General features: G+C 31.7%; 1 protein-coding gene across 1 annotated transcript; it reads right to left on the bottom strand.

Moving 5' to 3' along the window:
* Positions 1 to 8,622: 8,622 nt before the first annotated feature.
* Positions 8,623 to 10,610, bottom strand: LOC129317250 (AT-hook motif nuclear-localized protein 16). Its single transcript, XM_054961616.1, has 3 exons — positions 10,527 to 10,610; positions 10,013 to 10,073; positions 8,623 to 9,345 (listed from the first exon to the last, which is right to left on the bottom strand). Exons 1-3 carry the CDS (start codon positions 10,608 to 10,610, stop codon positions 8,663 to 8,665), a joined length of 828 nt encoding a protein of 275 aa, XP_054817591.1. The 3' UTR covers positions 8,623 to 8,662.
* Positions 10,611 to 18,273: the final 7,663 nt, after the last annotated feature.

Raw genomic sequence — 18,273 nt, 5'->3', positions numbered from 1 at the left:
TCCCACGTCAGACCCCTTTTTTTTTTTGGCCCTTTTCCAAAGTTTTGTTAGTTTTAATAAAAATCACTGTTTGTTGACCATTGACAATTTGACACATAACCGTTGGTAGGTTGATACGTTGGTGACCGTCATTGAGAGTCTCAGTTTATTTTTTGAAAACTGGATTCAACATCCACACGCACAGTATAGTTATTTGTTGCTTCACCGCTTTGGAAAGCGTAACTCTTTTGAATTTTTCGTCGTTCCCCTTTTCTATTTTCTCCAGCAAATATATATTTGTATGGATAAATGAACCAATCACAAGTTAGATCACCCACACAAACGATTCATTGACTTTTAAATCCTCGTTTCTCATATTTGTCCCAAGTCAAATTGCTTTGTCGTTGTGATTAATTGGTGTTTGTTCCCAAGAGGCCAAGACTATTGACCCTGAACCAATTTCAAATTCATTCTCAGTAAATTGCGTTTTGATCCATGTCATATTCTATTACTAGTATTAATTTATTTTTAATTGTTAGTACCAGTGATTTAACGTAGAGTATAACAAAATTATTTATTATAACATGCCACACAAAAGTGAACCAATTACTGAGTGGTGAGGATATACAACTAATTGACAATTTTAGTTTTATTTAGTTAATTAATCTGCATCAAACAAATACTCCATCCACCATTAGAGTTAGGTATTGTGGAAGAGGTTAATTGCTTACAACGTGATAAATTAATATTCAAACCCCATTAGAAGAAGTCTGCATTTGGTGCACAATCATGGTTTGAAGAAGATTATTTTTAACAGAAGAATATTCCGTCTGGTCATTATTATATGATATTTTCTAAAAGAAATTAATGGTTCTTAATAGTATAAGATAATTGACGAGATATTAATTACATTTTTAATGTTATTCATTTATCCCTATTTAAATTCATTAAATATGAGAGAGAATATAATATAAATTAAAAAATTTTCATTTAAACAGAGATAAAATTGAATTTTTTTTCAGGCAAAATTAATGATTTAATCACACATCTTATTTATTTTGGTAAGATCATTAGAGGTACTTTATAATAAGATTCAGAGAAAGTAAACCTGAAATGTCGAATGCGGGAACTTCAAACTTTAGACTTGGGTTAGCAATTAGGTAACCCATATAACTCAAGCTTGTTTTGGAAGATTTTCTTTTTTCAAATTATAATTTGTGAATTTGGATTCTTCGTACTTGAAAAAGGAGCAGACTTATTATAACTAAAAATTGAAAAAAGAGTGAAAAATATAACTAATATTATGGCTGTAATTCTGTACCTTTTGCTGCATGTATTTAAACATTTTGAAATTAATATTCATAAATTTGTGTGAATATTATTTTTTTTCCTTCATTGAAAAAGCAAGCCCAATAAAATTTACGAATTCTCAACTTTTTCATTCCCTGACGGTATACAATACGGTATGAAAGATTTGAGATTTGAGACATGTTCGGTGTATATATGCATGAATCTCCCTTGATTGATGCATATCACTTTGACTTCAAGAAAAATGTAATTTTCCACCGTTCTTGTGGATGTAATGTCGGTTAACTTTTTATACTTCATAAATTTTCATAATGGTGGCCAACATGTCTTCACAAATTGTCAATGATTGATGTGGTTTATTCTGAATTTCGTGCAAATATATACCTGATCCATGATATAATCTATATGTTTATATACTATAAAAACAAGGGATCTCATTATATTAATAGGGTTAAAAGTCAATTTTTCCATTAAACTATAGATACAATAATATCTGAGATTCTAATTAATTTTTTTAGTGCAATGTCATTCCCATCAACATTTTAAAACAATGCAATGTTACTTGTATTGTTAATAACAATTAACTTTGATAGTTAGCTAAACAAAATTTAAAAACGCTTACAGGAAAAATCATTAAAAAAAATGGCAGAATATGCTCGCTAATCAAGAGCGAGGGATCGCATAGGAAGAAAATAACCTTTTTTAGTCCTTTGTCGTTAGTTGACCCTATTATCATCTTATAGCAAATCAAAGTGACTAGTTAAAATGTGTATTATAGTCTTTTACCTGAAAAAAAAATAGCATTTGTCTCTTGGTATTTATTGTAACTAAATTTATAATATATTTCGCTTTTCCTTGATTTAAGGAATTTTATCAGCATTAATTTTCTTATAGGATTCTCTTTCTTTAATTTTTTATGTCTTTTGCTGTTATTTTTTTATCAACTAACTATCAAAATTACTATTTATTAATAGTAAGATTTATATTACACTGTTTTAAAATTTGAAAGGAAATATTACATTAAAAAAAGTTTAAGATTGTTCATAAATCTATAGTTTAAGAGTAAAATTATCATTTAACCCTTATTCATAAGTCATGAACATTATAACTTGTTTTAAATTTTCTATAAAATATGAATACAGAATATAATTGCTCATAAAAGATAAATGCTCATATAAGTGGGGTCTACTTCTTGTTTATCAATATGTTCAAATATGCTTGAGGACAAAAGATCTTGAGCCCCAAGTCACACTTAGATGATGGCAAGTTAAGTTAGTCATATGACAATAGCATGACTAGATATGTTATTAATGTTTAATTTTACATACAAAATGTGGAGACACAACTTGGGAGATGGGCATGGTAGGCTGTGTTAGTGAGGTTGTTAGAAGGTGAATTCATGAGATTCTCATTTAGTGGTTCGGTGAACTCTTAATTAATCATTTGATGATATGTCTATATATTCCTATTGCTTCCACATATTTTGCATGCAACTACTAACATTCTTCACATATATTTCCCCTCTCTTTCTTTTTGCATGCAATCTTATGGCTTTTGAATCCAATGTGTTTTATGACATCCATATTTTGCTTTAATTACACATATGTCCTCTATATTTTAAAAAACTTATACTTTCACAGTACATCTAAGAATATTACTAAAAATATTAAAATATAGTATTTATTAATTAGAAATTATATTTGCCTAAATTATATTGACCAATTTATTGCTCATTATATTAAATACTTAATTCATCAAGTTTTCTTTTTGTATTGTAGGTATTTAAAAAAAGATTAATCAAGATATATATACTTAAAAAATTACTAAATAAGTAAGTTCGATTGAATATGTTTATTTAGGAAAATAAAATTACAAAATTAAGAAACTTTGTAATATCATTAAAAATTTAAAAAAGTATATTTATAGGTGTTTAGACTTTTTAATATAAAATGAAAATATGTAAAATAAAAATAAAATAAGTATGTATAATTTTGTGGTCAGCTAAAGATAAATCAAATATATTAAATAAATTGTTTCACATTATTTACGTGGAAATTTTATTAAATTTTTGTTGACATTTTTTTATTGTATATAATTGGTCATGCTTAACTTTTTAAATTTTTAGTAATTTAAATAATTTTTATTATGCTTAATATATAAATAGAAATACTTGGGTGCCTGTAGATACGTAGACATACACACACAAAATATATATATATATATATATATATATCATGTTTTGTTATTAGACCCACATACATATTAACTATATAGTAATATATCGAAATACTAGCTTATAAGTAAAAATAAACTCAACACAAGAGTTTATCTAAATTCATGAGCTTGACAATCAGACGCCAAATGCGTTTTGTGAAGGTTAAATTCGCATTAATATTTAAAAAATAGATGTTGATCTAGGAATTGCATTTGCCGTTTTACCCAAAAAAGGGAGGAGACTAATTAACAACTTGATTATATGAAGTTGATGAAGTTATTACCTTTATTACTTTTTTCCTGCATCCAAAATAAACTTCAATTTATTTTGAAGAATTTCCATTTAAGAAATAAAAAATTATTTGGTTGATTAAAAAAATAATAAAAACTATAATATGCCTCATGACAATGTAAGATTGAATGGGATTGGAATTCCTTGAAGCAAGTAGCTTAAGTTTATTTATTAACTAAAGTCTCAATTATAACTATTAGATTTCATCAATATTTAAAAATTATTAAGATATATTTTTAAAAAAAATTAAAACAATTCTCACAATTAAGGCACTTTTTGCATATATTGTCTCCACCAAAAATTTGATATTTGATATTTTTTAAATATTATATAATAAAATTTCTTATAATTGCTCGATTAAAAATTGAACAATTATTATTGTGCTACAAAAGGCACTTATTGAATGACTGAACTTAATCCATTCGTGATATTAAAATATCTAATTAAATGTGAGGTCTATATATCATAATTACATTCCCTCTACCCAGGGCAAATTATATTTTCTTTTACTAAATGCATTATATTTTAAAAGATTTGATGAAATCAAATTATTTATGTCTGCCCTAAGGTTTTATGCAAAATTATTATGATTACCACTTTTTTTTTTTGGAGGAATCACATCCAATCCAAAGGTCACCCAAAAATATTATTTACAAACAAGTATTAATATAAAATGAATTATTGTTAAAATGAGAACGTGACTTGTTTTTTTTCAAATAGGATTTGTTAGTCCTTGTTGATAATAATGTGCTTGAATGGTGCTTAGATGTAATTCTTCCTTCTTCCTGTAATATTCAAAAAAGTTATTACACTCATTGACAGTAGACTCAAAGAAAGCAAAACGCCTAACATACACAACTTACACTACTACAAAATAGACTTTTCACGTCACATTTTTAAGCATTTTCACATCACAATTGAAGGGGACATTATACTGGATGACTTAGAATAATGGCTTATCCACGTCACAAATGACTATGACATGGAATATCATAAACCATGTCCATTTTAATAATAGGTGAGGTGGTTCCTACAAAATTCACGTCCCCTCTTATAGGTGGTGGACATGGTTTATAAAGAAACCACGTCCCCCTCTAGTAAGAGAGACGTGATTTCTCATTGCCTAGTTCATAGATTGAGAAACCACATCCCTCTTGATATAGGGGGACGTGGTTTCTTAAGAATCCACGTCCCCTATGGTATAGGGGGACGTGGTTTCTCATCTGGATTCACAAACCACGTCCCTTTCTACCTATAAGGGGACGTGGTTTTTAAAATTTTTTTATATATAATTTGCATTTATTATACAACTAAAATAGAATTTGTCAAAATATGTCATAAAAACAGCCAATTCATACAATGAAAGTCTAATAAATAGCAATTTATTTACAACCATTTATACACTATCACAACAAAATACACCAAATGCAATGGAAAAATAAAACGATTGCATCTATAATTATATAATTATAAAATTATCTAAAATAATAAGTACATACTTTCATGGGCTAAAAAAAATTTAAGCATCATAATATCATATACATCATGTAAAACTAAAATTAATTGATCACATTTTTAGGTCAAAACAAAAATCACATTCTTGCGTGGAGACCTATTCAAGAAAATAAAAAAACAAGGAAAAAAATACCTGGAGAGAAGAGAAGAGGTCCTTAGTCGTGAGTGGTTGAGCTTCTTCGTCCATAGAGCTGCTGAGAGAGACAGAGGCAATGAGGAAGCTGGGAGATAAGAGATAGAGAGCGAGGGAGGGAGCTGAGAGATAAGAGACAGGGAGAGCTAAGAGATGAGAGACAGAGATAGGGAGAGCTGAGAGAGAGAGAGTGAGGGAGGGAGCTAAGAAAAGAGAGACAGAGAAAAGAAATGAGAAAGCTGAGATGAGAGAGGGAACTATGAGGGAGGGAGCTGAGACGGAGACAGAGAAAAGTAATGAGAGAGCTGAGACAAGAGAGGGAGCTATGAGGGAGGCAAAGATAGAGCATAGGGAGCTGACACACTAGTTTTGAAAAATGAAAAAATGAGTATGCACGGAGTTCAAAATTTTAACATATTATACATCCCCCTCTTAGAAGGGGACGTGAATTTGAGAATCCACATCCCCCAGGGGAGAAGGGGAAGTGGATTTAAGAATCCACGTCCCCCTCTCAGTTGGGGGATGTGGATCCCCTAGGAGGGAGGGGGACGTGGATTGTTTAGAATCCATGTCCCCTTCCCAATTGGGGGACGTGGATTTTAAAGAATCTACTTCACCTAGTTTATGAGAGACATAGATTCTTGAATTTACTTCCTTCTCTTATTTGTGTGACGTTGATTTGTTTTTTTTTTAAATTTCATTTTTAAAATGGGACGTGAATTAGGGTAGTAGAAAAGCTTTTTTGTAGTAGTGCTATAATTAATCAAAAGCAATAAGCAAACACATAGAACGCCTAGACTCAAACAGACAAATTAAAACAGTACACAACATTCATTGTCCTATACACTTTCTACCATCTGATAAAGGCTTCTTAGTTGCCATGGAGATCTGAGAGCAGAAGAACTGAAACCAGAGAGGATATCATGAAAGTTATCGGCATCAGAAGTGACTTAGGGTGTTGATAAGTGTCATTATTCTACTGGTTTTTTCACTTTTAAAGATAAATACAACAACAACAACAACAACAAGCCTTTATCCCACTAGGTGGGGTCGGCTACATGAATTGCAAGACGCCATTGTGCTCTATCATTTATTAAGCTTTTAGAAATATTATTAATTAAGAGATCACGTTCAACAACTTCCAAGAGTGTTCTCTTAGGCCTTCCTCTACCTCTCTTAATCGGACTCAAAGTTATATGTTCCACTCTTCTCACTGGTGCCTCCCTTGGTCTTCTTTGTACATGCCCAAACCATCTCAACCGATTTTCTACCATTTTTTCCTCAATAGGTGCCACCCTCACTTTTTCACGTATGTGCTCATTTTGAATTTTATCTTTACGTGTATGTCCGCACATCCATCGTAACATTCTCATCTCTGCTACTCCAACTTTATGCTCTTGTTGTCCCGTTAGAGCCCAGCATTCACTACTATATAACATTGCCGGTCTGATAGCAGTACGATAAAACTTTCCTTTAAGTTTATTAGGCACCCTACGGTCACAAATAACTCCTTTAGCTTTTCTCCAATTAAACCACCCAGCTTGAATTCTATGTGAAATATCTCCACTGATTTCACCATCATTTTGAATAATGGCTCCCAAATATCTAAACTTTTCCACTTGAGGTATAATTTGATCTCTCAATTTCACTTCCAAATTATTTTCGAATAGTCCTTTACCAAATTTACAATATAAATATTCCGTCTTACTTCTACTCAGACGAAAACCTTTCGACTCCAATGTCCTCCTCCATAACTCAAGTTTGCAATTAACCTCTTCTCTTGTCTCTGCTATAAGAACTATATCATCCGCGAAGAGCATACATTTCGGGATTTCCTCTTGAATATGTTCCGTCAAAACATTTAAAATCAAGTGGAACAAATAAGGACTCAGAGATGATCCCTGATGTAGTCCAATCTTTATAGGAAAATCCTTTGTTTGACCACTAGGCGTTCTTATACTAGTTTTTACCCCCTCATACATATCTTGTATGGCTTTAATATAAGCAATTCGTACTCCCTTTTTTTCCAACGCTTTCCAAAGCACTTCTCTTGGTATACGATCATAAGCTTTTTCCAAATCAATAAAAACCATGTGTAGATCTTTATCTTTACAATGATACTTTTCCATTAATCCCCTTAGTAGATAAATCGCCTCTGTAGTTGATCTACCTGACATAAAATCAAATTGATTCTCAGAAATACTTGTCTCCAATCTCAACCTGTGCTCAATTACTTTCTCCCACAATTTCATTGTGTGGCTCATGAGTTTAATTCCTCTATAATTAGTACAATTCTAATATCTCCTTTGTTTTTATAAATAGGAATTAATGTACTTCTCCTCCACTCATCAGGATTTTCTTGGACCGTAAAATCACATTAAATAACTTAGTTAACCATCTCACCCCTTCTTCACCTAAACATTTCCACGCTTCGATAGATATACAATCAGGTCCGTTAGCTCTACCATTTGCCATTTTCTTAAGAGCTTCCTTTACCTCCTTATCACGTATTTTTTGATAGAATGACAAATTTTGTTCTCCTTCACCAGTTACTAAATCCTCCAAGTTACTAGATGAATCCTCTCCATCATTGAAAAGTTTAGAAAAATAAGTCTCCCATCTATTTTTAATTTCATCATCTGTAACTAAAATTCTTCCCTCTTCATCCTTAATACACCTTACCTGTTCTAGATCTCTTGATTTTCTTTCCCTACTCTTGGCAATCTTATAAATATTTTGCTCTCCTTCCTTCGTCTCAAGGTTCTTATAAAATTCTTCAAAAGCTTTGGAACGAGCTTCACCCACAGCTCTCTTAGTTTCCTTCTTAGCCATACGGTACCTCTCCCAATTTTCCTCATTGTTACACAAATGTATGACTTTAAAACAGTTCTTCTTATACTTGATTTTGTCCTGTACACTTTTAAAGATAAATATTTTACATTAACATTGGAAGAACTTAAAAACAAAAAATTATAAAAATTCACGCACATGTACACCAAACACTAACAATCAACCGAGTTCTCATTATATATAATTTGATCAAATAAATAGTACATCAGAAATCCAGAAAATACATCTCATGTATGGCACTTTAACAGTACATAGAGACCTCAATCTTAGGTGTACATATTTGTGTGTGCATATATATATATATATATATATATAGTGTGTGTGTGTGTGTGTGAGTGCGAGAACTAGTGAGAAATATTAGGCCTAAAGTTTCAGGCTTTTGAGAAGTTATTACGCCCAGGAGCCCATGAATATATCTCAGGAGGGATTGCACCATTGGTGAGCAAGTTCTGAGGTATTCCATACAAATCTGAGGCATCAAGATGGTGGTGGTGGTGGTGGTGGCTTCGACCATTCTGGTAATGCTGCTGATTCTGGGCAATCTCGTCGTCCTCCATTAATGGCAGACGATCAAAAGTAGCATTCATGAACGAAGCAGCCATGATCACCACTGGTCCTGAAGCAACCAGAGCCCCCACCACAGCACCACCCACAACCTGCCCTTGAGCTCCGGCAAGGTAGATCGTCAGCCCGGTGATCCCCGGTGGCGCAGGCGGCGGCAGGATCGACCCAAGCAAGGAGAGAATCTCAAACCGACCATGGAGTGTCACTGTTGCCCCAGAAGAAGCAAGCTGGCGTAGAGTTACATTAGTGACACAGCCAGTTCCACTGAGAATGCAAATCCCCCTCTGCTTCCTTCTTGCAAAGCTGAGCAAACTTTCATTGATATCACACCCAGATGTGACTTCCAGTGCATGAGCCTTAAGTGCATTAGCACTGTCCCTAGTGACGATAATGGGTGGTTTCGGCTTGTTCTTGGAGCCGGCCGGCCTACCACGAGGTCGCCGGCCGACAGTTTCTTCCTGATCAGCTGCGAAAGAAACTGGGGAAACAGCTTTTGGGACATCAATGCTTGGCCTAGTTTGAGTCATCCCCTTATTATCTTGTTCTTGATCCCTTTCCATTAAACCAAAGACACAAGGTCTATATATATATATATATATGGTATGCTAGTATGTTGACAAATGTGAAGTCATATAAGAGCAAATTTGTGAGTGTTTATTAGTTGGAAGCTCAAGCGAGTTTGTGTGTGTTGTAGTGTGAAGCTTAAGTAGTGAGTTTCTAATGATTAGTTTAATGTTGATCCCAAAAGAATGAATCATGTTTAGGAAGGAGTTAAGTAGCACCAACCCTATCATAAATGATTGTTTAATTCATCATGTCTATTGCCTTCCTCAACAGATATCTCTCCAAGCACGCACACACACACAAATATATATTCCTCTTCGATCACATACAGCTGAGTAAGTTCATTATAATTTCCATCAAATTATTATAGGATGTAGGTTGACATAGTACGCATGAAATGTATGGGACAAATTATGTTTATAAAGCTATATTTGATATAAAAAATTGAGAAACATTAAAGGAGAGAATGAAAAAAGGGGACAAATTAAATTTAGCCATAAAGTGCAACAACTAAACAAAAACGGCCACAACAGAAAGAGGAGTGAAATGCAAGAGCAGATAGTGTTTCCCCACAAAAGAGAAACCCCAATTACCTTCCTTAGTTGGCGACAATTCTGCAAGGTTGAAAACCGAAGGATTGCCTCCAGAGATCGTCTAGAATGTGAATCTAAATTCTATGAGAGTTCCAAATCCTCTTAATACTTCATTGCAGCTATAGGATTTTATCATAACGCAGGAAGATCCATGCTTGACCATAAATAAATGAGGCAATGAGTTAAAGAGCAATTATATGAGGATGCGTTAATTTCAACCATTTCTCTGCAATCATATAAACTGGTGCAGTGAGATATATGTCAGAGACAACGAAATGTAGAGTTGTGATTTAGTATTCTCTTTCTGTGCTTTAATTTCATGTCCGTCAACTGTTCGATTGTGTCACAGAGAGAGAGAGAGAGAGACCGATAGAGTGAACCAAGGAGGGAAAAGAAGAGAGGAAAAAGGAAAAGGGATGAAGTGAGAAGGAGAGAGAGATGGATTGATGGAGACGAAGAAACAAGATGAGAGAGCCATTGAAGAAAAAGAAGGAGCCATTTAATTGGTCTTCACGTGCGCGTACATACAAGCATAGTCATCTTCTCCCTCTGGCTCTAGCCATCCTTGGTTTATTTGCTTTTGAATGTTTTGTTCCATGTTGCGAGTGATTCGGTTGCAAATGCTCTTTGTATGACTTGATTCATATCACGATTGACGTATGGGTCCCTTTGACGGTACGTACTCTTTCAATTTCTTTCTAATAATGTCATTTTCAATTTAGTTTGAATGCAAATGTTTTTGGAATGATGTAATTCTGGTTCTTCTTATCGTCCACCGATCCGTCACCTGACCTTGTCTTCTGATTAACTTGAGCAATATATTTCGCACTGGTTCTTCTCATCATGCATGCACATGTTTGGATGGACAAGAAAAATAAGAATAAAAAAAAATACTATGAGCAAAACTTTTAAAAAATAAGAATTTCTTTTAGTATTTTTTAGTTTTCATGCGGTTATTTAACTGCTATATATATTTGAGCATTGTAAGATCCAATTAGTGAGTCACGACATACCTCCAGACTCAAAAAGTGCTTAAAAATTGCTCACTAATAAAATTCTCACATTGTAAATGGGATTTTATCTCACAATCTTGTGAGTTATAGGTAAGAGTGAGCAAAACTGAACCGAAACTAAAAATCAAATCAAATTTGATCAATCTACTTGGGTTTTCAATCAAGTTGGTTTTTTTTAAAAAAAATTTTGATTGATCAATTCGATTCAATTAGTAAAACTCAAATTGAATAGAGTGGACCAATCAAATTATCATATATATAATTTATTAATTTCTAAATTATATTTAGTTTATTAATTACTTTAGTTTATTTTATTGTTTTTAATTTTATACTTAAATAAAAGTAAATATATATGGGCTACTATCATCTTACCAATTCAATTTTATATATATGCCTTATCTATTTTAATAAAAAAGTAATATAATTGGCTCAAGTTTAAGTAGTCCAACATGAAGTTTAAAATCAAATTAATCAACTAAACTAAATTATCAAATTTTGGTTCAATCTTTGTTCAATTTGATTTAATTCATATTTTTAGTATTGTTCGGTTAATTGATTTTACATATTTTGATATCAAACTACCAATGCTTAGCCCTAGATCAAATTATTATCAACTGAACCATCCTAACAAAAACGAACACGTTACGAACTGTAGACTTGAGTGCAATGGGGAACCAGCTATGGTTAGTAAGGCCCAAAGTGAGGCATGAGAACAAGTTTGATGAATTTGGATGACTTGGGCCTTTAATGCAACCTGACCACTGTCCTTTATTCCCCACACCCCCCCCCCCAAAAGCAAGGTATTCAGATTAGCTAGATCTTATATTTTCTCCTAATTTTATATAAAAATATTTCAATTAAAATAGAGAAAAGAGAAGAGGTGACTTTTTAGTTTCATCACAGCAACTAAATAAAATTTTAAAATTTACTAGGCTTAAATTATATATTAGTTTAGCTCATATTCCATTCTTCTCGTTTTGTCAGCATTTTTTTTTTGGTAGGAAGCCTTTTTTGCTATTAATAAAATTTTTACTTGGGACGGCAGAAAAAAAAATTAAAAAACTTAAACTCTGTATTAGTTTAGCTCATGTCTCATTCTTGACTTATAGACATAGAAGTTAAGCTTCAGACTTATCCAATTCATATATAGCTTAGTCACAGACTTTATTCCCAACTCTGTCATGGTGTAATGTCAAATTTACCCCTTGATATATTCCGACTAGATGATCATGATCAGTCACAATATTAATGGCAATTGAAATAAATGAAAAACTATATTTTAAAAATTATGGTGATCATTTTCTTAAAATTTAACAATATATTATTTTATCTGAATATTTAAGCCTTCAAAAATTAATAACAATAATTATATTGAAAAATAATTAAGATTTTAACATTTTCAACAAAAAATGTCTTTATAAATAATTCTTATACATTTTTATACTATGAAATAAAAATAATATAAAAATATCATAAAAAAAGTGTCTTTATAAATAATGCTTAAACATTCATTTTCATAAATTTAACACTGCATGCTTCTCACCTTAGTTGCATTAATTTGTTGTTCACTGGTATATGCAGTAGTTAATAGTTTATTCGTATGCATGGTTTCATGCCATAGCTGTTCTATTTTTTTAAAAAAAAAAAAACATGATGTGCAATGTGCAGCGTTTGAAAAAATTTTATTGGATTTTATGTTGTTTTTAGGAAAATAAAAATTGAATCTTCAGACAATCTCTCGACAATATTCTCCATATATTAAGTCTTGGATGTCATATTTCATGTAAAATGAGGAAAATCTACAAATACTTCAAAGAGGGACCAAGTCCTACCAAAACTGATCATTACAGTTGGCCCAATTAATTCATTTCTTGCTCCCTCACTCATTACTGGCAAAAACTACAGGGATTTTTTTAATTAATTATATACAATTTGCAATTAGTTTTGTTTGTGTGATCAAATTGAAACTTTAACCCTTAATTATATAAATTTTTTTATTTTTTCTCTCTTAACATGATCTTCTGTATATTTTTCTCCCAGCTATCTTTCCATTCAAATCAAGCGTAAGGCAATACTTTTTAACTTTTCTCTAACAATGATTCGGTTGAGTTGAAGAGACCCAATCCTATTATTAACAGAGTTTATTTCTTATACTTATAAAAAAATCATATTGAAAGAATTGCTTTTAATTGGACTCAATAATACTAAATAAATTTAACCTGATATAAGTATCATATAGTTATATAAAAAAAAATGAAAGAAAGAAAGGAGGTCCCGCAAAAGAATTATTTCTACACGAGCTTGTGTGGAAAAGAACACACATTTTTGACAAAAGACACTAATTATGAGCTTCAATTAGGGAAAAACAGCTGGCTTGAAGATTTATGTGATCATTGATCCTTTCTGGGTGATTTATGAAGGTTTTAATATAAAAAACAATTAAAAAAGATTATATTTCTGAGCTTAGATCTGATTACGCGATCACATATCATAGGACATAGGCTGTATTAATTACATTTTCAGGATCACGTACTGATTTTCTCTTCTTTTTCCATATTTAATTAAAAAGTTTTCCCATGTGACGTATAATAATCTTTGATGATGATGATGATGAGTGAAGAAAGAAAACATAGTAATACTTTCGTACGTTAGAGAAGCCACAATATTCATGAGATTTTCATTGACCCTCTATACATACGTGTGTGTGTGTGTTAAATTTTACATTAGTAGTATTAACATTTCTGCTCAAAATAAAGTAATAATATTAATTATAACTTTTATCTAAGGGCGCATATCTTTATTGTTTTTAGTTTGTATTTTCTTAAAAAATTATTTCATTTTTTTGGAAGAAAAATTTTTCATTAATATTGTTAGCCCTCTTGTGTTGTGGGTTTCTAAATAAGATGAATAGTATATGATGGTTGTGCCAAAAAAAAAATTATAGTATGATGAGTTGTCTGAGATCCCAATGCTTGAATATCTGCATATTCTAATGATTAGAAAGTACCGTTTAATTAATAAAATCAAAAAAAATAACATAAGGAGTGGACAATAAAAAAGTGAATTAATTACATGGTTGCTCCCACACATGTAGATCCATTAAGGAGGAATAAGGATGAGAACCGTTGAATAAATTAAATTTGACCGACAAAGGGTCCATTAATGGACTCCACTCATGATGATTGATAATCTCACGTTATAAAAGATAAAATGGGGATAATATGTGGGGCATAAAAAGGGCCTATGATCTTGAATTCTAACGATCAATTTTATAATTTGGTTGCTTTTTAAATTGTGGAATTGCTTGTTAATAACAACACTGCTACAAAAAACATTTTTAAGAACACATTTTTTGAAGTGCTTAAAAAAATATTATAAAAAATGATAGTAGAATTTATTAAAGTGCTTTTTTAAAAAGCGCTGCGATACGTCATTTTTAGAAATGCTCATTGTAAGGAGCATTCCTAAATTTTTAAAATAATTTCTTTAAAAAAATTAAACATTTAAGATTGCTCAAATAATTAGTTCTTCAAAATTAAAACAATTGATAAAATGATTACATAAACCTTCAGAAGTGCTTAAAAGAAGAGTGATCTAAAGCAATAACATTTCGGAGCGCTCCAATTTCGAGCGCTTTGAAATGAATTCATTAAAAAAAAAATTATGTGGCCTTTCGGAGCGCTCAACTTAGAGCGCTCGTAAAGGCCTTCATTTTGAAGTGCTCTTTATATGAATGCTCCAAAAAAACTCATATAAAACCTTTCAGAGCACTCATACATGAGCCCTTTGAAAGGTCATTACAAAAAAAAAATATGTCCTTTGGGAGTGCCTGTGACGAGTGCTCCCAAGGCTTAACCTTTCAGAGCGCTCATTGGTGATTAAAACATTTTTATTTAACTAAACTCGTGCATTAATTCGGTGTATTCCCTTTCCTTTTTTCGACAGTTTCAACTTCACCCCACCAACTTTCTTATCAGTCGCCAGAGGCTGCTATTAAAGAGCCGAACTGTCGTCACTGTTTTCGCTCTTCATCGCGTCGTTACCCATCCTGCTACTGTCACTGATTCGTTATTTTTGCTCTCTTCCGTTTGGCATCGTTATGCATTTTGCATATCTATTCACGCCTCACAGATTTGATCGCATCGTCACAGAGCCGATCTGATCGTGCGTCACAGAATGTTACCGTTCAATTTGCCACTACCCTCGTCAAAACTCGCCAACACCTTTGCCCATTGTTGAGCTGTTGAAGTCATCGTCTTGTTGCTGCCACACTCATATTGTCACCTTGTTCAAGTTTTTTTTAGATTAAAAATTATATATATATATATATATATAATAATTTAGGATTAATAATTTTTTTGGCATTAGTCTCATATTAGTTAATTTTTATATTGTAATTTTTTTGTTTGGTTGTGATAGTAACATACATTTATAGATGTAATAATAACACATACTTATATACTAGTTTGCATGTCAATAAGCACACACTTATATATTAATTTTGCTATGATAATAACAATGGAAGCTAAGTGTGATAATAGTAATTTGTCATTATGGTTAATTTTGCTATGACATTATATTATTCTCATTATATTGAATGTAGTGATTATTGAAGAATAGGATATTGAAATTTAAGAGAGAAAACTCTTGTATTAATTTTTTATTGTATTTGTTAAATGTTTTATTGCGCTTATATTGGTATTCTTTATTTGAAACTATAATTGTATTAAGCTAATAGATAAATTAAATATAAATTACAATGTTGTTTGATGAATTTTAGTTGCATTATATTTCAAAATTTTTATCTAGATGAATTGATATGCTATAATATTGGATTTGATTATTTGTGATGTTTCACTTTTAAAGGGGATTTTGTCAATTTTTTTTAATTCTAAATCTTTGTTTCTTCAATTTCTAGGACTACATTAGTGATATGGATCGTAAGTGAATATCAGCTAATCGACGATCTAGAGAATACTAGGATGGTATGGACGGGTTTATTGAGTTTGCATTTTATCGTGATCAAGACTCCCGTGGAGTCATATGTCCTTGTTTAAAATGCTATTATGAAAAAAGAGTAAGGCCAATAGAATTGAAAGATCATTTGATATGTAATGATATTGATCCAACTTATACTTGTTGAACGATACATAGGGAGACAAGGAATAATGTAAATGATTGGAGGGATAGTGCGAGCTACTCAACATTTGATTGTGATAGTAGGATATATGATATGGACCGTCTTAATGAAATGATTGATATGATTGAAGAGGATCTTAGGAACTGTCTAAGATGTTTGAGAGGTTAAAGATTGATGCTGATAAACCATTGTATTCCGGTTGTAAAAAAATCACAAGACTATCAGTTGTTCTGAAATTGTACAACCTAAAAGCAGCAAATGGATGAAGCAACAAAAGTTTTACGAAATTGCTTGAATTGTTATATAAGATGTTATCGGAGTACAACGAGCTTTCACCTAATATTTATGAGGCTAAAAAAGTGCTCTATTCTATTGAGATGAGCTATGAGAAGATACATGCATGTCCAAATGATTGTATCCTCTTTCATAGAGTATTCAACTTTAGACAAGTGTTCAAAATGCAATACATTATAGTACAAGAGAAATGAATGTAGCTCGGCAAAGACATTGTGGTATTTTTCAATCATACCAAGATTTAGATGCCTATATAGTATTGCAGAAGATGCCAAACACTTAACATGGCATGCTGACAAGAGAATTAAGGATAGCAAGCTACGGCACCCTGATATTCTCCTCAATAAAAAAAGTTTGATCTTATGTATCTCGAGTTTGAAATAGAAAATAGAAACCTACATTTAGGAAGATAGTTTTAAAGACAAGAACCCAATCTACACGATGATATCATATTTTGGGATTATAGAGCACATTTAGGAATTAGATTATACCAAGTTTCGCGAACCTATTTTTTGTTGCACGTGAGTTGATAATAAAAATAGCTTTTGAATTGATGACTTAGGTTTTATTCAAGTAAATCTTAATAAGGTGACTCATAGAAATGAATCACTCACTTTGGCATTACAAGCTCGACGAGTGTTCTATGTCTCAAATCTAGTGCATAAAAATTAGTCAATTGTTCTTTTAACAAATGAAATAATGGGTAATGAAGAGGATGAAGATTTCAATGTTGAGGATGACCCTTTTATGGAAACATCACGGATATTTGATATCTCAACTGGGGATAATGCCTTCTATATTAGAGAAGATCACACGGAAGGGATTTGGATTGATAAGGGATATGTAAAACACACAAAAAAAAAAAAAAAAAAAACCTCAATGCTTGTAAGATCTTTTTTAAATTTCCTTTTATTTGTTAAAAATTTACTTTTAGTTGTTAAAAATATACTTTTTCTCTTATAGGTAAATGGCTACCCCACCTGAGAAGAATAATAATGCCCCACCCACTGAAGAAGAAGCATTTAAAGAGGTTAAGTAGGGTAAAACTGTTATGAAAGCAGTGATACGGGCTCAAGCAGCTAGTCATAAATTATCAGTAAATTGAAATGATAGGGGCCCACTAGTTAAGTCTCCTTAGTTGGTCAGTTATATAAGGATCTTAGTTTGTCATTATGTTTCTTGTTGTATTGCAGACTGGAGAAAGAAAAATGATCCACAGTTTAAAGAAGCAAAAAATAATATATATATATATATATATATAGAGAGAGAGAGAGAGAGAGAGAAGATCTGTGTATATTTTTTGGCTTGGATGAGAGTTATAGGCATTACATTATGAGAAAAGCAGCATATGTCCATAAAAAATTTCAAGCTACTCACACAACATATCATTTAAAAGATGTAAATAAAGAATTCAATCCTCATCCTCCTGAAATGTATCCAGAGATCTAGCAAGAACATTGAAATGAATTTATTAAAATGTATTAGCAACCTGAATTTCAACAGATCAGCCAGGTCAATGGCTCTAGAGCCTCAAGTACTCCTTTTTAATATAGAGCAAGCAAAAAGAGCTATCTAAATATTGAGCATGGTTTGGTAAGTTCCAATTAATATCATCTATTCATATTATTTATATATATAAAGAAATGTTTTTTAATCATTCTAATATCTTTTTTAAATAGAGGAAAGAGGCTGGACCTATGCTCTAATTTTTCAAGCTCTTATTTGGAAGACTACTCGAGAAGATAAAGAAGGAAAATTACCTGATGAACGCACTCGAAAAGTCTGAGAGGATTGTATGGGTATTGATATTTTAA

The sequence above is a fragment of the Prosopis cineraria genome, unplaced genomic scaffold, assembly GCF_029017545.1.
Source record: "Prosopis cineraria cultivar Desert tree isolate PC_DT_omini unplaced genomic scaffold, ASM2901754v1 PC8, whole genome shotgun sequence".
Lineage (NCBI taxonomy): Eukaryota > Viridiplantae > Streptophyta > Magnoliopsida > Fabales > Fabaceae > Prosopis > Prosopis cineraria.
This window is presented reverse-complemented; position numbering and strand designations above follow the sequence as displayed.

Coding starts and splice junctions, on each gene's coding strand:
- LOC129317250 (XM_054961616.1), bottom strand. CDS start 10,610: ATGGAACAAAACATTCAAAAGCAAATAAACCAAGGATGGCTAGAGCCA. Junction 10,074..10,526: donor ATGCTTGTATGTACGCGCAC/GTGAAGACCAAT, acceptor TTCACATTCTAG/ACGATCTCTGGAGGCAATCC. Junction 9,346..10,012: donor ATTGTCGCCAACTAAGGAAG/GTAATTGGGGTT, acceptor ATGTCCCAAAAG/CTGTTTCCCCAGTTTCTTTC.